Source organism: Daphnia pulicaria, chromosome 4 (genome assembly GCF_021234035.1).
Source record: "Daphnia pulicaria isolate SC F1-1A chromosome 4, SC_F0-13Bv2, whole genome shotgun sequence".
Lineage (NCBI taxonomy): Eukaryota > Metazoa > Arthropoda > Branchiopoda > Diplostraca > Daphniidae > Daphnia > Daphnia pulicaria.
Genome location: NC_060916.1, coordinates 20909935 through 20930903, shown reverse-complemented (window position 1 = coordinate 20930903; position 20969 = coordinate 20909935). Strand labels below are relative to the sequence as shown.

The 20969-nt window shown below is 43.2% G+C and overlaps 1 protein-coding gene across 2 annotated transcripts in view; it reads left to right on the top strand.

The window, feature by feature from the left end:
* Positions 1 to 20969, top strand: part of LOC124337587 (protein prickle-like) — a 46094-nt gene that overhangs the window by 9811 nt on the left and 15314 nt on the right. Inside the window, exon 2 of one of the 2 annotated variants that reach the window (XM_046791632.1) lies at positions 1064 to 1164. In XM_046791632.1, the coding sequence (XP_046647588.1) occupies positions 1064 to 1164 (101 nt within the window). Of the gene's footprint in view, positions 1 to 1063; positions 1165 to 15877; positions 17289 to 20969 lie in introns of those variants that run through there. The other variant, XM_046791631.1, reaches the window with a different exon arrangement.

Here is a 20969-nt window from a genome sequence, read left to right as displayed (position 1 = left end):
TTTCCTTAATCTAAACACAAGTTATTGTCTATCTCGACATTCAACGTCTGCCAAATTGCAACATTATCATCATCTCGTCCCTTTTTTGTTGCGTTTTCCTAGTTGGATGGTTTCCTTCCTTTTAGTTTTTTCGGTCGCCATCTAATAATAATGGACATTGTTGTTGTTTTCGGGTTAGAGCTAGACGATTGGGACACATTGTTTTTTTCTCTCTCTCTTCTCACGAAGTCTCTCACGGTCATTTTTAGCCATCTAGCGGAGACCAGGTAGAGATATGCTGCTCGTTAGCGGCCCTCGGGTTGTTTTCTCCTTCTTCTCCTCCTTCGAGTTTTGTTCCGGCCGCTTGACCACACGATATGTATCCGTTGTCGTCGTGGGCAGGGAGGCAGCCGCCACTTTCCCTTCCTGTCTGACTGACTAATAAGTGGATCAAGAACTCGAGCCGAAAAAGAAGAAAAGTCTCTCACGCTCGGCTTGTCGCTGTTTTGTTTGAGGGACACGACATATTCACACGCTTTTCCCTCTTTTTATTGTTAAATAAGAAAATAAACAACAACATGGACACTCCGTTTTGTATCCGATGGGAAAATGTCCGCTCAACAAAAGGAAACCAAAAGAAAAAGAACAACAACAACAAAAATGGGCGGTTTACACGGTTAATCGACGGCGATAATGTTCCGATAAGTTTTTTTGGTCGAAGGCAGTTTCTTCTTTTTTTTCTCTTCTTGTCATCGTCATCATCATCATAGGGGCTGAACTAGCTAATCATCCAAAGTGCATTAATGTGCCAACACGTTCACAGAATTCCTCGGGCTTCTTTTTATTTTTATTTTTTGTTATTTCGCTGGCAAATCATTTTCTTTCCCAGCGCTTGAGGCCTCATAAATCACCAACACGTTCCGCAGCTTTTAGGAATGGAATGAGTTATGTCGCATATTATTCGCTGTGATGTTTATAGTAAAATATATGAATTGGTAATGAAGTTTTCCTTTTTTTTTCTCTGGCTTCCTCCCTCTCTTTCCTCATATCCATCCATCCTTCCGTTCATCCACACGCGATACAGATGGCAGCGGAGGCGGCGCTAGTACCGCCGGACGACCCGCTTCAGCGTTGCATCAAGTGTGGCGGCGATCGTTGCCCGGGCTACGCACCCCACTTTTGGCGGTAAGTCTGGAAATTACAAATTTTTCTTAACTTCTTTTTGGTGTGTGTGTGTGACGGGAGAGGGGGGGGTTGGTGTGTGTGGAGAGATTCTTTGCTATCGTTGTTCTTCTTCAACACGCGTCCGGATAAGAAAGAAACAAAAATGTGTAAAAGGCTTTAACATCATAAATCTGTCGAGGTCCTGATGGGTGGGATCGATGGCGCCAGATAACAGAAACCGGCGCATATATAAGAGAATGGAGTAAGAAAAAATAAAAAAGCCTTTAAGGATTTGTAGATGCTGAAAGCTCCGTTTCTGGCACGTCTCTTTGACTCGATCCTCCTCCTCTTTTTTGAATATCTCTTCAACTCAAATGGTTTGGCTTGGTTAGCGTTTTTACTCACCACCACCACCACCCTCGCAATCATAAAAATCTTCTCCCCCTTCTCTCTCTCTCTTTCCACATATATATATAATCATGTTAAGAGGATTCCCCCATTTAGATCCGACGCATAGACACATGCACGCACCACATGTAGCTATAAGGAAAAGGCAGGGGTGTGGTGTTGCGCCTATGTAGCTCGCGCCAGAAGCTTTTTCAATCCGCCGGGATTGTCGCCAGACACGCAGATCCACCATCCTTAAACTTCCCCCCCTCTATTGCAGTATGACCCTGGGCAAAGAAGGGGGTGGCGGGGGAAATGGGGGCGGCTGGCGCTGGCTGGCTGGCCAAGCCCAGGCTCTATGTATAACTGTGTACACAATAAATCTTTTTCCATCGTCGTCCGACAATAGCACAAAACCCTGGCTGTGTGTGATCCTTCTAACCCCTTTATACAAATAATATTTAACCTACACCGCGCAAAAGCTAATCCAGGAATGATATGATGTCATTGTGAAGGAAAAATTTCATTCGTTTCTCCATCCCTATTTTTTATTATTGGTGGTAAAGAGTCGAGGGAATACGCCGGTGTATTCACTTGCGTCGTCCCTTTAGTTGAATTCAAAGAGACCACCGAGATGGAATGGGAAAAAGAAATAAATTTATTTTTCTATTTGAATTTTTTTTTCCTTCTTCCCTTTTACCCAACTTGCGGATGATGGATCGTCCATTCTTGTTCGACTTCCTAGTAGCGAGCGATCCCTTATCGAATGACGGATGGAAAATGTTGTATAGAATAAAGAGAGAGACTTGCTACGTTTATAGTTGGAAACGCTGGTTTTCTTCTTCCCCTGTCGTGGTCTCCTTTTGGACGGAAAATGCGACATGATTTGTTTGAACTTGGCGCCCCCTGCTAGCCGCCCATTGCGTCAAAGCTTGGCGTTGCATTAAAGCGTGTCGAAGAAAAATGAAAATAAAGGTAAAACTGATTACATTTCGACTAACTGCTGCTGCTGCTGCTGCTACCCCTTTTTTTATTATTATTCTTTTCTGCTCAGCCCAGTGCATTTGCGATTGTTTTGAAAATTGGCCGAGCTGTAAACGAACGGCGGCATTGGCATGTGGTGGACCCGGTTTATATTTACTCTAGTGTGATGGTGGTGGTGCCTTACAGTACACTGGGTGATTATTATATATAGACTCGGTGCCGGTCGGGGGGTCCCTTCTTCATTTCTTTTCTGCCTGGAAAAGTCATTATTCTATTCTTTTCTCATCTCTGTCCATGTCCTACTGTAATGTATAGAATTGAGCCGGACGAGAGAGAGAGAGAAAAAAGGAAAAATGTATAACGAGGTTAATTGTCTGATGGAATGTTGAGTGGCGTTTGTTTTACGTCCGTCGTCGTGGAAACTAATGGACGACACATTCCCAAAGATTTCGGGAAAAGTCCTTTTTTTCTCTCTCTCTCTCTCCTTCTCTCTAGCTGAGAGATGCAACTCGTGACAGATGGACTCGGACATACTTTTTCTCTCCCATCTGGAACACATTATTTAGTTGAGCTCAAACCGTAAGCTGACGAAACGGATCTCCTCTCCCTTCCGGAATGCGTTCACGGGGAATCTTCTTCTTCGTCTTGCAGAACCAGCGCGAGATCCTGTTTGTGTATCCCGACTGAGTGACTGACTGACTACTCTGTGTATACATATATATACACATCCAGTCAGGACCCTAATAATATTATTTATATACAAAACACCCTGCGCGCAGCCAGCCAACCGTCCAAACCAGTCAGCCTCTCCCTTCATTCCTTTGGGGGCTTTTTCTTCTTGAAAATCATCGGCACGTTGACAGCCGCAAAACTTAACCTTGCACGTATATAGTAGTACGTGCGGGCGTGGATGTACTCCGAGACTTAGTCAAAGCTAGAATTGTAGATAAGTTAATTTCCAGGGGAAAAAAAAGCAAGGGGAGCTACTATATAACTAAAAAGAGAGCTACCATAGCTAGACAAGACAGACTCGATTTGTCAAAGTGACGTCAAAATTTTCTTTTTTTCTTCTTCTTCTTTTATTTTGTATTTTTCTTGCCTTAATCTACTCGTCTTTTCCCCTGGCATGCCATGCAAGATTTATGTAAACACGACACTCGGCAGCTGCTGATTAAGAATTAATGACGGCGGGACAGACAACAACAACAACTGAGACAGAGCGACCGACCGCTCGGTGTACGTATATAGGTATATTAGAAGCGAAGGAAAAGTCCTCAAGTTCTTGAAATATTTCTTTTGCCCTATTCTCTCGATTGACGCTGAAAGAAATGGAATAAAAGGTTACATAGAAAATGGCGCGGGGGTCTTTCTGTTTTCGGGTGGCTCATTTGATATTCTGGGAAGATGTTGAAAGCTACCGCGCACGTCCTCTTCTTCTTCCACACACACAAATAAGAGAGAGAGAGAGAAAGAGATACTTATGCGGCCGTAGTCACCGTCTCTCTTTGTTAGTCTATTGCTGATGTGTCTATGTGTTTTTGTTATTCCTTCCTTCACGCAACGTATACACAACAAAGAGAGAGAGACTCATTTTGTCGGAGAGTTTTTGACGACGTTTGCAAGGGACAACGATCGTCTTTTTTTTTTTGGCTTTTGTAGCGGTGGGCGTCAGGTACTTCCCACGCCCGTGTGAACACCAAGACTTGGGCTTTTATAGCCATTCTGATCTGATTTTCTATACCACTCACCTAACCGTAACTCTCCTGGTAAATAATGATTTTTAAAAGTCTGTGACTGATGTTGTTTTTTTCCCGAAGAGGAAGATGTGAATCTTTCTTGAACCAGATCGGCCAACTATTCCGCACGAATTGAGAGAAAACTAGTCGAGCATCGTGCGGAACTTTTCTCGGTGGTGTTTGGACTTTCCAATTTTCTCTCCTCCGTTACTATAGAGAGAGAGAGACACTAGCTCCTTATCATCTATCTAGGTAGAGCTGATTTGTATTTGTTCCTTAACGGATGAATTCTTTTCAATCTCCAAGAATGTCCAACGGCAAAAGTTCGTGTGATCTCACGGTGGCTTTTTTCTCATCTACACCGGGACTGCCGGGTGGCTGATCGCCCAATATTTTTCTCCCTCTCTCTCTCTCTCCGCCGTATAGTCGCTGGGTTTTGAGCTCATCGATCAAGAAGCACAAGTTTTCGGTTGTTGGGAGCCGCCCTTTGGGAGCCGCGATCGTCTTGTCATCGGCGGATGGAATTAGAGGGTATCGTCTCTTGTGTGTGTATCAGAATCTAAGAAGCTAAAGAAACCCCGTTGAATCCATCTTTTCGGTCGGCTTCCAACTTGATCGTCATCCAACAACATTTCGATGATATACACGTCCCCAACATGTCAGACTGTACACTCGAGACCCTTCTGCAGACGATTCTTTTCTTTTTGGCTTCTCCTATTCCGTCATCCATCATTTGACAGCCACAAAAGCCACTGGCTTTCTGGTTGGTCGCTCGTTTTCTTTCTTTTTTCTTTTTCATTCCCTATCATCTCCTTGCCCAATTTCACACAGACGCAACATTCTTCGTACGGCTTCGCCAAGCCAAGGAGGCAAGGTTTACATTCTTTCGTCTTCTTGTTTGTGTTTGTGTGTGTGTGTGTGATCATCGTCACTGGGCACAATGGGAAGGACGACGACGGGCGACCGGGATGATGACCGACCGTCGTCACGGTAGTAACCCAAACCCGCGGCCACCAACCGACGTGGCCGCGCACTTTCCGGTTTGCTGTTTCTTCTCTTTTTTCCACCACCACCACCACCACCACCACCGCTAGAACCTACTCTTTGGACGACTCCCATCTCCTTTGTACACAGACAAGATCATCTCGGCTGTAACTGGGCGACTGAGTACCAAGCGGTCCAAACCCAAGCGTTCCGCCCGCGCACGCGTGTGGCTCAACCATTTTTGTAATTTTGTCTGTAATTTTATTATTTTTCCAACAGCGATTCCCCCCCTCCCGACGTCAGTCATATATTTCCTCCTTTTTTATTTGGAAGGCTGGCTGCGTTTCTGTCCGTTAAATATCCTTCCGAGTCTAAGCCGATCAGACAATTTCGCCGGAATTGACGATAAATCTAAAAAGAAAAAACACATCGGGAGAAGAGAAAAAATAAATGATCGGTGGATTTGAAAAACATTTGCCGCCATCTAACGGGAAGAAAATTCACTCAACTTGTTGTCGGACCCAAGGAGACGAGAGAGAGAAAGGAGCAATCGGAAAAATGTTGTAAAGAACTTCTTGGAAGAAAACTTGTGTGGGGTTGCCGGACAGGGTATTTTTGATTGCGCTATCGATTTCCGCGTATGCGAGATGATTGAAGAGCGGTGCGCCAACCGAGGCAAAAAAAAATTGATAATATATCGATGAAGAAATGGACTGCGAGGAGGAGAGAAGGAGAGAGAGTTGTGTGGAGTGGGCGACAATCGATCGGATCGCATCAGCAATGGATGTCGACTTTTGGATGAGAGAAAGACGTTTGAGATGGGGGATATGGATGGGGGATTGAGATTGAGATTGAGGGAGTTGGAGAGGAAGAGAAATGGCCGGATGCCAACTTTGCTGCCGTTCATATAACTACGACTAGTCGACTACCAATACAGTCGATGGTGGATGTCTAGTCTTCTCTCTCTCTCGTCTGTCAATGGCCAAGAGGTTTTGATGATTATCGAATCCTCTCCGTCTTCTTCTTCGTCTTCGCCCTCCTTGCTCCAATATCTTTGCTCACACACGGCCCTATTATTCCGTCTTGTCTGTCGTTTCGTCTCATCGACAAGTCAAGTCGTCTCGGATCGTTTCCCCCCCCCCTGCCCGCCCTCCATGTTTGGACCTTTTCTTTGATATCGACTCCGGATGCCGACGACTCCAGGAGTTCCGACAAGTTCCAGCCGCCGCTGCTGCTGCTCCGCTGCTGCTGCTGCTCCGATTCTCCGGATCAAACGCAAATTTATTATGTGACGGAGATGGAGAGAGATAGTGAAACAGAGTTGACTTATAAGAGTCTAGAAACCTGTTTCTCTTATTTCTTGGCGCTCTGTTTGTCTTGAGACTGTCATTATTGACTGGCCGCCAGCTCCGTCCCAACGTATGTAGATATTTACATAAGTCCGTTGATGAGTTGTGTTTATTTGAACCGAGTTGGATGGCGTCTAGAAGGGGAGAAAAAGAATCGAGAACATTCCCTCCTAAATTCATTTTCATTCGCTTGGTTGGCTGGCCGCTCTCGCAGCTGGGCTGTAAATATCGGCCCCACAACGGTGGCCGAACGAACACGTTCCTGGGCTGATGGACTCGTTCCGCCCGGTTGATTTATATGTACACTTCCTTCTTCCCTTTTGGTACTAGACACACACAAAAAAAGAAAATGTACAAATTTCCCCAAAGAAAGAGTTTTTCGATATTTACCAGAGATTAGACGCTATTATGGCGGGCGGGGGGGGGGGGGGGGCACTAGTTATTTCTTATATAGACTCTGTGTTGACTCTGAGCGAGAAAGTATCTAGTGCGACGGAACGGAAGCTATTTTCGTGGGCTACAGTCGGGAGAAAATCTAGAAACTCTCGAACTGAGAAAAAGAAAGATTTTTCTTCTTATTTTTCTTGACTTTTGGAGAAGAAAAAAAATCGCTTCACTGGATGCGTCTCACCGAATGGCGTCGCCCAACGGGGGGGAGGTTGAGCTCTTTATGTTTTTCTTTTCTTTAGTGACGATTCCAACTGATGGATCGTCTCACGTCCTCCTCCAACGGGGGCCGATTGCATTAAGGTATTTTTCTTTTTTTCTTCACGAAAGTTGCGCTGCTGCTGTTGAGGGTTTCTTTTTTCTTCAACAGTTATTCTTCATGGCGAAATTTTGAAAAAGGAAAATCTTGGCTATCCACGTAAAATTAATTGAATTTCTGTTGACTTGGCTGAATCCCCCATGACCGAGGTTTCGATCCGACCGTCGGATGATTAAAATCGAATATTTGGAGTTTTTTTTTCTTCTTTGCTGGTAGAAAAACAACTACAAATATTGAGCCCTGGAAACTTTAATGCAATGCATTCCAGAAATAGTTTTGATCAGTTATTTCTGTGCGTTGGAAATTTATTTTTATTTTTTTGTGGGTTCAAAACTCCCGTTGCTCTTTTTCTCTCATCTCCGCCTCCTTCTGTGTGTGTTCCAAGTTGTTGGTGCGTGACAAACGAGTTTCGCTCGAGCTGCTTCGACCAGCAGCACTTTTCAGCCACTTCCGACTTTTCGGGGGTGGGGGTGGACGACGTGTACACATTCATGCGGATTGGATACACTCGGTCGGGACATATTCGATATCTTTTCATCGACTCTCTGCGAAAATCTTTTTAATTCCATCCGCGCGCACATTCTAGAGTTTCTTTTCTCTCCGTCTACTACTCTTCTCAAATCCACTTTGGAAAATGAGAAATGCATGTTGCTGCACGCCGTTTGTTGGAATTGCCATTGTGTCGCTGTCGCTAAGGACCAGCCACTGGAAACATTTCTGGAACTGTGACCGTGTCCATTTCAGTTACGTAAAAAAAAAGAAAGAAAAACATTTGAATTCAGTTCACAAAATTTCAGCATTTCTCTTGACTTTGATGAATGTGTGTGAAAAAATGCGGCGTTCTTGTTGAGATAAAGAACACAAGATGGCGCCAGCGGTCGGCTTTCTTTACCTTTTTTTTTAACCAATTCCTAATAATAAAATATTACGACCGACAATTTTTTTGGCGAGGCGATTTCTCAACTTGACATTAAGACACACGAACAATGAACTGCATAGTCGATGAGTTGGAAGAACGTGGAATTGGCTCGTTCCTTTTTTGATTCGGTCCCAAAAATTGTTGTTTTCTTATTATAGACGCGAACGCCATCCAGTCTGTGTCTATACGACCTAAGCAATTGGCTGTTGACGTCCGACAAGATCCCGCGGGAGTCTAGGCGGCAGAGTGTGTGTCACACATACTGGCACACGACTCCCTGAAGTGTCTCTCTCCTCCTCTCTCTCCTTTCAAGGAGTTTGTTCTCACTCACTCGAGCCCCATTTATTCCGTAAAAATGCGTCTGGATCGCTTCTCCCAAAGTCGGGAGTGGGGGGGAAACGACAAGGCCCGGGCTATTAATTCGGACAAATTGGACACTGCTGTAGACGTTGCGCTCAGGCTCCTATTTGTTCTTGTCACACACCATTTCTGACGCATTAAATCGAATCTCTTTTGCCCCTTAATCTCTAACCCCGTGTGCCCATCCGGTTACATCACAATGGATTTTGATTGAGCTGTCAACTTGACCGTGTATATTCATGGGCTTTTATCCAATGAATAGAATGTCACCGTGTACACGACCGACGACCCGCATCATTCGTTCAGCCGAGGAATGTCAGCTTTCAACTTTGTCCCCAAAAACCCAAAGGAGAGGAAGGAAAAAAAGAAACCAGAAATGTTTTTTTGTTGTTGTTTAAGTGTTATTATATTATAACCCCGGATATCATCACGTTAGGAATGCCCACGTGAAAATATGAGACCCTAAAAAAAGAAAAAAAGAAAAAAGGGGAGAGAATTTTTATCGAGCGCGTAGAAAACGGACTCGTTTTAACGACCGATTGATTCAACGATAATAAAAGAGAGAAAAGATTTTGATTGGTTCCGGATTCTTTTTTTATGAAAAGAATTCCGAATCTTACGACGCATCCCGCGCATAAATATTGCGTCTATTGAACAATTTTTTGCAATCCTACACGCTCATTTCATACACGTACACACACACACAGACGCACGAGAAATGTAATAGAAGGAAGAAAGAAAATTTGGAAGCCGTTTGGTTCGTTTCCTCCAATCGTTTCCCCCCCCCCCCTCCATCTGTTTATATGATGTCATATCGCCGACGATGATGGGTTTATGTTTATTTCACACTTGAGCCTCTGGCGGCGTCCGTCGACGTCCCCAGACCGGTCACGATTTATGCATGTATACGTGTGCCGGCTCCACAGTCGTGTCCCGACCAAAGTTTCCCGGTTGCCTCTCTCCATCTTCCTCTACTTCTCTCTCTCTAAACTCAGTTCATAAATATAATGTAACCTCTTACAATAAGCAACGGTCTTGGCCATCTCTCGGTCCGCAAAGGGAAATCTCATCTAACAGGAGATAGCAGCCGGCCGTTAGTCAAGTGAAGGAAGATAGAAAAAAAAAGAAAAAATTAAATGAGTAGAAGAAGAAGATGATGGGAAATATACATCTTCTACCACCGCTGTCATTATATGTATGTTTATATTGGGGCTGCATATCAAACAGCGCTCTTAGCCGGCCCCTGTGATTTATCGCCAAAGTCACGATATAGCCCCAAGGATTTTTATTCACATCCCAACAAGACTTCTTTAATACACCACACACACAAACAAAAAACACAAAACAAAAGATGATGATTACAGTAAATAAAAAGATGACGCCATCCGCATCTTTTTCTTTTCTTTTTTCTGGTATATACATACTACCACCAAGTAAACGGTAAATCTGTTCCCTTTTTTATCCCCTCACTGCCACAATTGCTTCTTGATTATACATCAAAGTTAATTAGCTTTGATTTAATCCTGTGATGTGGGAGGCCAAAGTTCCTTTTTTTTGCCTGTACCAATAAGTTAGCATTAACATGTATTGAGACTCTACGAATCTATGCACACACTTGCCGGTATGTCTGCAACGAAAACGCTGGAGGCTGTGAGGAAATGGACAAACCAGAATCCTATGTATTTGCTGGGCTCGATAATAAATCAATTAGAGAGAGAGAGGAGGGGGCTGGGATTACATAGCGCCAGTACGCATTATTACTATTACAAGTTACTTATGATATAGACAGAGAGCCAGCAAAGACGACGGTGACTAAAGGCTACGCTTGGGTAATGAAGTCGAAACTCTGCACTCTAAGACCTCCGCTTGTCCTGGTGCACACAGTCGTTTGGCTCTCTCTCTCTCTGTTTATATACATACGCAGTGCGCAATAGTCTTTTAACGAGTCTAATAAACCAGTCAGATGAAGGAATAAGAAGAAACAAAGAAATGACATTTTATTTTAAAAAACAAACGCCCAGCTCAGTCAGGAGAAGAAAGAAGGAAAGAATAGTACCTTTTTGTTTAGGTTGTTCTTTCTTATTATCCGGTGGCAGCTAGAGTATAAATAAGAATTGGTTAGCGATCTGGAACTGGCGCTCATTGAATTCTTCGTCACGCCAGTCTAATCAAACAACGGGCTCCCCAATCCCATTTAAATTTCTATCATTCCGCCTTTTTTTTTCTTTTTCTTTTTTGTCTTTTGTTGTCATCATCGTCTTCTTGATTTGACGTCATCTGCTCTTATTTCCGATCTCCTCGAGGAAGAAGGCTATATAGAAAGAACTTGTCTTTGTTGTTGTTTTCCCCCCTCTTCTCTCGTCATTCCATCCACCCCCTTTGGGTTGTGTGCTCTTCTTGCCATCGGTTTCTAGACGATATATAAAACTCCCTCCTTTTTTTTCCTGACTTACTTTCGGTCGATTCTATTTGGATTCCATCCAGAAATCCAGCGGAGCATTGGATCTCTCTATCTCTCGGCTTCAAGACGTAGTCTGTCGTGGGGCACCCTCTCTTCTCTCCTTTTCCTTGCCTTTTTGAATAATTCATCATCTTATATTATTATACACACCCTTATAGTCTTTTCCCCCCAACTACTACCGCGTACAACCGACCTTTCCTTCCTTCCGGTGCCGACGGCCATTTCCCCCCCCCCCCGTGTTCCAATCAAAACTTGCAGCAAGTAGAAAAGTACGTTGGGGGGTACGTCTTTGTTAGACTTTCTTTCTTTCTTTTCTTTCAATTTCGTTCAATAGTTTCCTCAAACGCACGTCATGTCCCGAAACTATTTACTTTAATCACACGTGGAGAGAGAGAGAAAATGCTTGGAAAACGCTTCGGGGAGGATTGTGAAGATGGGAAATTGGCGACTATGTACTTTTTTTATTCTGAGCGCTGTGTGCCTCGCTATTTGTTCACAATCAACTGGAATCGACGCACACTCACACAAAAAAATCAAACGGCTGCCGGCAGACAGGCAGCACAAATAGACGCAGACAAAGAAATGGAAAATAGGTTAAAAATGTGAAAGGAGTTTGACAGAATCAGCAGTTCCAATCTGTGCTGACGTCATCATATCGCCTAGCTTGAAGGGAAGAAAAAAAAGACGCATTCACTTAAACAAACCCGGTTCGCCCCCGCCCTTGGACTAGATATCAATTTTCTACAGTATTATTTTTTTTATTATTATTACAACGGAAATATGAATTTGTGTTACGAAATAAAAAAACTCGACTTCTGTTTTTTTGGCTGTGACGGTCTAACTGCCCCTTTTAAAAACGTGCGAACCGGTTTTTTATTGTGTCGTAATCATTTTTTTTCTTCCTCCCGCTGACCGAGTTGAATTTCCCGCCGCAAGATGGCAGTTACTGGCGGACGCTTTTCGCGTTTATAAATTTAAAAAAAAAGTCCTCCCCCTCAACTTTTTTGGGGAAAAAAACCTCGAAAATGAAAAAAAGAAGGTTGACAACCAGCTCAAGGACTAGTCTGTTATTACAATACGTTCTCTCTCTTTGTTATACCTGTCGTTTTTCGGATTTTTTTCTTCTTCTTTTTCCTTCGTGTTGTTGTCCCCCCTCCCCCCCATTGGCCGAAGAAAGGAAAGAGAGAAGGGAGGTGAGAAAGGTGATGAGAGAAATCCGTTGAAGGAGCTCGACAAAAGTGGGGGGGATGGTGAGGATCATGTCAGCGCGGTCGGACGCGGCTAATGAAGACGATGCGCTACGGCGGCGTGTATAACTGAGCGTGAAGAAGGAGGAAAGAAGGAAAAAAAAAGAATGTGCATAAAAGCCCATCAAAAAGAAGAATCGGTGAGGAGAGAGCGAGCGAATAGAAACCTACCAAAATAAATAAAAAATATATTTTTTGAGAAGAAGAAGAAGAAAAAAAAAAAACGATCGTGTCACGCTGAAAACGCTACGGGGCGTGAACGAGGGTCTCCCTTATTTTCACCACCACCAAAGAAAAAAAAATGTCTTTTAACTTTGTCTTTAATCCTTGTCCAATGTGTTATCATCTCGATGATCGGTCGTCGATTTTTAACACTTGTTAAAATTTTTTCCTTTTTCTTGTTTTTCCTTTTTTTTTCTTGTGTTGAAATTCATTTTTATGGCACGCGAGAAGTTGCAGCAGCAAGTGACGATCAGTTTGGTGTCGGCCGTGATTGGTCGCCAGCCACACTTGGTCCCTGCGGCGCTCTCATTCATTTTCTCCTTGTACGGGATAACAGAAAATATTAGATGGGATAATATTTCATAAATGAACCCAAGGGGACTCTTGATTTCCTTGAGTTGAGAAGAAAATCAAAAGCAATCCATTGTCGTCATTGGCTTGCTGATTCTCTTCTGACCGTGATAAAAGACTCTACCACTGTCCGAAGCCCAGCAGAACCATTTGCGCTCTTTTGATGACTGTGTTAAGTAAAGCGACAAGCGAATAAACGAGCGTGACATTTTTCTTGGAAAATCTCTTTTGGGGTCGCACAGTATAGTCTCGGCCAATAATAACGAGGTGATGGGGATATCATCGTGACACGAAAGGGACAAAGTAAAAAAAAAAAAAAATTCTCTGCTCATAAATATTCATTTAGTGTTTTTTTTTTTACCTTCTGGCTATTTTTGTCGGTGAAATTTGACAGGGTCTTCCGTCACCATTCCGACACTTGTTTTTTTTTTCTTTCCCCCAACCATTTTTCTCTGCCGCGTCCAATCGTTGCGCTTTCCCTATAAATCACGCATTTGTTGCCGAATTTTTAATTTCCTGTTTATTTGGTTTCGGATTTTATCTTGTTCTTTTTTTTCATTTCCCCGAATTGAATCATCTGCTGATGGCCAGAGAGAAAGAAAGAAAGAAAAGAAAGAAAGAAGTGGGCGCGGTGTGTGTAGTGTATAGTTTATTCGCGTTTGTTCCCTTCGGGAGAAAAGAAAACTTTTGGTAATGTTGTATATACGCCGCTCATATAGTTTGTGATTCTCCGAACACGATTGGTGGCCATCGATGACTGTCAGCCACAAATTCATCCATTCATCCCTTTGATGATGATGACTCTATCGTATCGCAGCGACACAACCGCAGCCATCAATCGGTATCCTCTATAGTGTGCTATGCTCTATACACACACACTATGTCATATATTACAAAATACTATAGACGCTGTAAAGAAAGAAGAAGAAGAAAAAGGTTAGCTCCGTGATGATGATGTCGGTCACGTTTCGCCGTCATCCATCAAAGGCGCATCTTACCGACGACTCTTCTTCTTTTTATTTTTTTATTTTCTATGCGCTGAAATATAAATAACGTGATGTACTGATGATGGTATACACAGGCAAACCACTTTGATTGTTTCCCCCTCGAAAGGTTAACTTGAATAAATCATCCAGCAAGGAGGTCGTCAAACAAGGAAATAACCAAACTATTCACAAGACGCTCTTCTTCTTTTTTACAGTCTCCCTTATTCGTGTTGTTGTGCTGCTCCAGCTGTCCTGCATTGTCACCTGACACATGATGACCTCATGTCCTTGTGTATCTTTTCTTATATCACTCGTCCAAAGTTGACAGGGCCAAGGTTTTTCTTATTCTTCCTCGATCCTATACTACATTCAATCACTGGAAAAGTAACTTTTTTTTTCCCGGGAGAGAGAGAAACAAGAAAACAGGTTTGAGGGAAAAGAGAGTCGTTTGCTCTCTCGTTGTTGATCCGGCCCATGTAGTCTATCTGGAACAAATAACACACGTCATGATGACGCTCTCGGCGCCCGATGGGTTTGACGTAACGGTTGCTCAACAGAGAAAAAAGAAGAAGGCTCATCCTTTTTCTATCTGCCTTTTTTTGAAACAAGTACTAAAAACTTTGACTTCATCAAGATTTTTCTTCTCGGCTCTTTTTTCTTCTTCTTTACCGAGGAGGGGGCCATCCGTGGGGAAGAACTGGGAGGTTTAGATTTTCCACGCCCAATTGGCTGGCTCTCTCTCTTCTCTTCTCTCTCTCGGATTTGAACGATGGGAGACGAGATGGATGGAGCGAGAGAGAATAACCATTTCGCTGCAGCTGAAGGGCATTTGGAGAAGAGAGAAATATCATCAGGTGGATAGATAGTGGTAAGTAATAGAAGTGGGGGGGGGGGAGAGCTAGGAAGAAGAGAGGTCGGCATTAGATACGCACTGGTTCAAACGTAAAGGTAATAATAAGACGGCGGGTTTTTATCACAGTTCTATGGAGAGGCAAACGACGAAAGAGAGAGACTTACACATGTACAATATTACTTCTCTTAACTCTTTTTTTTATTTTTATTTTAAGAAAGAAAAGGGAATCGAATAGATACAGTCGAAGAAGAGAGAGAAACATAAAATACTATACACACCGCATCGCGTCCACCTGTAATTAATCGACTGGGCGCGCGGCTCATTAGTTCCGTCGTACATTTTTGTTTCACATTTTCTCCTGGGTTCTTCTTTTTTTCTTTTTTCTTTTTCTTTTTATAGGCATTTTTTTATACATATTATAACGTATTTACTGTATGCACCGCCGCCGCTGCCGCTCCGCTCCCTATTTCGACTTTTAAATGCCGCGCAAACGAACCATTTGAAATTTATTTATTTCTTTCAACAATCTTTTACAATCAGAGAAAAAGGGGTTAACCAAAAAAGAATGAGATGGGGAGGGAGGGAGAAAGCCTCTTCCTCCTCCTCCTACTATATAGTACACACACCTTGATTCGTCAATTTTCAATCCAGTTGCACCGCCGGGGTCTGCTGAATTTTATAAGGAGAGGCTAATAATAATACTATACTATGCACAGGCCAAGATGGCCTTATGGCGTTCCTTTCGGAGTCATAGACACGGAAAATATGGAAGGGGGGAGTGGAGGGAGGGCTGGGGGGCCAACAAGTGCTAGTGTAGTGTATCATACAGCCGACCGAAATGGTAAAACAACCCAACAGCCAAAAAATAGATACATGTTAAAGCCCTCGAATTTAACTTGAACACCCAAACGGAAAGGAAAAAAAATGAAAAGCTCTGGAAAATAATAACTGGCCGGCGGGAGCTGTGTGTGTCCAGGGCTACATGTGCTATGTGCCCACCTGAAAAAGAAAAAAAAAATCGCCCGAGGACGAGTTGAGAAATAGAAAAAAAAAATATTTTTTGGGTTGAAATCGCAGGAACAATTTTTGTTTTAAAAAAAAAGAAAATAATCAGACAAGAAATTCTATCAAATTAAAATTTTTCTAATAAAAACCGGACTGGAAAAACGATTGTGATATGCGACTATCAAGCGTGCGAGCGTGCGCTCTCTCAACTCGTTATCAAAAAAATTGTTTTTCTCGACTTCACTTTTTTGTCGTTTGTCAAGTCGTTTGGTAACGGTCGCACACTCTTTCCTATCGACGTATTAAATTAAAAAGTGACGTGGAGAAGAGAGAAAAAAGCGTTCTTTCTGGAATAGTTTCGGAAATGAGCCGACCATTTTCTCTCGAGCCCTTGGAAAAAGGTAGACGCGCGAAGGGAAAGGAAAGAAGAAACAAGTTGGGAACTCTTTCAGGTGCAAGTTCCTCTAGAAGCCGAAGAAGAAGAAGAAGAAGAAGGAAAAGAATAAAAAGAAGAAGAAGAACAGGTAAAAAGGGAAGACTCGAGCTGCTGGAGGGGAATTTAAAAAAAGAAAAAAAGATAGGGGAAATCGGGAGAGAGAGAGAGACACTGCAAGGAGAGGCGGAGGTAAACGCAGGAGGAGGTGGGAGGGACCTTGACGAGAGGTAGAAGAAACACACGCGCCTATATTCAGTCGAAAGGCAACCGCCGTGGCGATAGCATCGCCGCTACACCAAACTCTCATTCACACTTCTTCTTCTTCTTCTTTTTTAAGTGGTTGTAATAATCACGAGCGCGACAGCAGTGTGGACCCTCGCAACTTGCCATCTATCGGATATTTGTTTTATTCTCCTTTTAATTTCTTGTCGAATTTGCGTTTCGTCAAACGGGATCAATCGAGTGTATTGTTGCGTGTGCACACGCGTGATTTAAAATGCCGGAAGAAGGCTAATCGAGAGGTGCGCAATCAGTGTCAATTTTTTAAAAAGAAAAGGAAGAAATTAATCGGATCTCATTGTGACCCCGGGATGTTTTAAATCACGTGAAATATTTCAATGGAAGTGTCGACGACGACGACGAGTAAGTGCGCCAGCAACGGCGGATTGCCGGGCAGCAGCGCTGCCGTCGTCGCCAAAGTGTCGACTGTTGCGGCGGAAGAGGATTTGGCCGCGGCGTCGGCTTCCGGTGCCAACAGGAAAGATGGCGGCAGCGGTGGTGGGACCTTGTTACAGATGCACAAGCCTCTGGCCCACCTGTTGGCCCACCGTCAGTGGTGGAAAGTCTGCTGGGTCTACGGCGACCAGCAAAAGTATTACAGACAATTGTATGGGCGCAAAAAGAATTTGACGACGCTCAGGTCGACCGTCGCCGACGCCACCAAATCCTCCTCCTTGTCCTCCTCTTCTTGTTGCAATGATGACAATAATCACCACAGCGGCGGTGGTGTTGACGAAGATGATGAAGAAGAAGACGACGACGACGACGCCGCCGTCAGTTCATCATCATTTAACACTGTGCCATGTTTCCACACCTCGGAGTAAGTCGATTCGCCCTCGCGTTAACATTTTTCTAGACCCTCAACGAAGCCTCAATTATTTTACAGAGTACTTTTTGTCTTTTGGAATTTTTTCATTCGAGCACTACAGCCGGAGATTAACATCTCGTTCAAATCTCATTTGCAGCAAATGACGACGCTCACTTTCTAGTTGCTTGACTTGCATATAATCTCCCGCCCACCAGCAATGCTGAATGACAGGGAATTTCACTGCAATAGTCCAAATGCTTAGTGTGTGCAATTTGAATGACATTTGGGCTACTGAATGAATTTCTGTTTCTGTGGTGGAACCCGGCTGATTGCCCATGGGCCATTTAAGCAGATCGCAAGGTGGTGGGCTCTTTTTATTTTCTTTTTTAGAAGGGAATCGAACAAATACCAGATAGAAACAAGTTTAACAAAATCAAGTTAGCCATTTTTTTGTTTGTTTGTCTTTTTTTGGGTTTTTTTAAATTTATTTTCTGGTTGGTTATACTATTAAAGGTGGGTGGGTGAATACGAACAGGTCAGGAGAGAGACAAATGGTAGGGAGTTGGAAAATTTCGTATATTTTTTTTTCCGAAGGTTTCACTTCGCTTGATTGGTTTTTTCCAAATTGGGGCATTTTCGGTCTGGTTTGATCGAATCCTCTTTTTTCTTTTCTTTTTTGTCTTGTTTCCCTTAACTTATTTTTTTTCCCTCTTCAAATATTATGGCGCGATCGGCCAAGATACTACAACTATACGCGGCCATGACTTTTTTCACTTCTTCTTCTGGTCCGATGGAATGAAGACCGAGTTCCCTATGGCTAGGTGCGGGGCCATAAAACATGAAAAAGTCTTCCCTTTTTCTTCTTCTTCTTCTTCTCTGGAGTCATTCAAAAAAAGCGCCTGGAAACACCTCTTACCTTGGTAGCGAGAGGTGGCGAGCTCGGCGAACGAGAGAGAAACTCGAAAGAGAAATGACTCGCTCTCTCTCTCTCTCAGCATCTTCTTCTTCTTCTACTCGGCGCACGCATCACCTTATTCTGACAACAAAAGAAACGGGCCGTTTTCAAACGAGACGGAAATAAATGTGGCAGGAATAATTAGCAGGTCGTCAACTTGAGCATCTCATCCTTAGTTAAAGGGAAATTCTTTTTTGTTTTCGTTTTGTTTTTGTTTTTTGTTTTTTCCCCTTTGTAATTCTTTCGTACTACTCCGGTGTTGTAGTAGTCGTAGTAGTCGTAGTAGTATATATTCTATCTTTACTGTAACTGTCTGCGTTGGATGTTGCGCGACCTCCGTTTTGGTTGATTGCCTTTTCGAGACGATAATGAAAGCCCCAGTATATTTATTTATATAAGAGCGTAGCAGCAACAGCAGCAGCTGAGGCAGCTTCGAACCGTTCGTTCCTCGTTCGTTTTCTTTTTTTACGACCGTTTTCGGCGATGCGCCATATCTTGGAAATATGTTTGGTGTCTGTGTGTGTGTTGGTGTTCCAAAGCTAGAGAAGAAGAAATACTAAAAACAAACAAGAAGAAGAAGAAGAAGAGGAGGAAAAAAAGATCAAAGTCACAGAAAAAGACCGACGAATGTTTAGTTGTTTTCTTTTTTTCTTATTCCTCCTCGTCTGATTTTAAATGTGCCCATGTTCGACTCGACAAACCGCTTTATTTCAAATCCTTAGATAGAAAAAAAACAAAACAAAAAACTACGAAACAAGAAAGAAAAAACAAAAAAGAAACTGGTCCAGACGACTTGTATTGCATGTCCGGGACAGGTGCCTGGGTGTCGTTTGGTAATGACTGGGCAACCGACCCGAACTGATGTCCTACCAGCCAACCACCAGCACCACACATCTAGTCTCTAAGCCAAGCATAAAATCAAGGCAGTTGAAGAAACGACGCGTAAAAAATGACCATCTCTTTGACTTAAAAGAAAACCAGAATTTCGGCACACATTATAATTTTTTTAATACTTGTTAAGCTAACGTGTTTTTGTTTTTTGTTTTTCTCCCGAGAATTTTTCATTCCATCGAAATTATGTGTCGCTTTTTTAATCTTTGGATACATGTCCGAACTTTTCTTGACGGGGAAAAAAGATAAGGACGACAAGATTTCACCAGAGAGAGAAAAGCATGCCTGGGAAGAGGAGGTAGAAGAGGTCATCCCTGTGACCGAGCAGAGCTGCTGCTAGTAGTCTCCGTTCTTTTTTCTTTTTCTTTTTTTTATACGACTTGAGTGCACTTTTGAGAGCCGTTTGGGATGCGTCGTAAACCACATCTTCACCCCGACCTGAAAGAATTCCAAAAAAGGTCGACACAGTCCATCTTCTTGTTCTTGTTTTGTCTTTTCCAGAGCTATACACTCTATACTCTGCCAAGTTTATTTTGCTCATTGTGTCTCATCTGCTCCTGATGTAGCCCCTTGTTTTATAGCCGTCAATCCAAATACTATACTCCACCATCAGAGTCGACAAGATGGTCACTAAAGATAAGAGTCGAGTCGACGGTAGTTGTACTACACCGCGTCTATATTGCCCTTCCATCGTAGGAGTAGTACCTATACAAGTTTACACCGGTGTATACCTGTGCGCGCATAGATTCATCCTCTTGGCTGCTGCCATTCTACCTCCCAACTCCAAAATCTTTTTTCTTTTTCTTTTCGTTCTATTTATTGCTCGTCTATAGTCTGGAATGATTGGCTTCCGATTGCCTTTCCTTTCTCAGCCTAGAACAGTGTAGGAGAAAAGGAAAAACCAATCAAGGAGATATTCCCTCTCTTTCTCATCAATTCCCGTTTGGAATGGACGGCTGTTGTCTTTCACACACAGACAGGCAGGCAGGCAGGAGGGATGATAGCGTGTGCGGATGACGGGTGTCTTTTTTCTTTTTCTTTTAGTTCAAGGACGAGGGACGACGCCAGGTGTATGCGCTCGTTGGTTCGTGTAAAAAGTCGTTTTATTCCGCCGTCGTTTGCGACCGCAGAAACGACACAACAACGTCTCCTTCCGTTGCGCCGAAACAGTTCTCTTTCTAGCTGATAATGAGAGCTCCATCTCTTTTTTATTTTATTTTATTTTTAAAAAAAGGCTCTTCTTTTTTTCTGGCTGTTTGGGTTTTCTATACCACAAAATCACCCCCAGTCCCCCCGGCTCACTCCACCTGTCTATCAAAAATGGCCCTGTTGGCCCCACACCAGCCCTCATTTCTTAGACTATCCAGCTGCATCATGTCCGTATATATAGACCGAGATGTAGGCAGTTTGGCCCCGGTGTAAGTAGTGAGTGTGCCCTGAAAAGTCTGAAACGAATCCATCATCCGAGTCGGAATAATCGATCAGTAGCTAGTCATCACACACACACATATACATCTACACATACCTCTCAGACTCGTGGAGAGTCTCTCCCCCCCTTCTATCTAAGAAACTGACTTGCTGCCCTCTTTTCTTCTTCTTTTGATTATTTATATTCACCACATAGATAGATAGATGTACGCCAGACAGTACACGAGCTCATCTCCTTGTCTCTCAGTTTTTTTCTTCTTCTTCTTTCCTCCACCGATTTATGGAAATCCCATGAATAGAAGATCAGGTGTGTCTTGTTGTTGTTCATATGCGCCAGGAATCCATTTCCACTATCCCCCCCCACTCCCCGAGAAGATTTTTTTCCCCCTCCCTCTCCTTGATAGGAAGAAGGAAGCAAC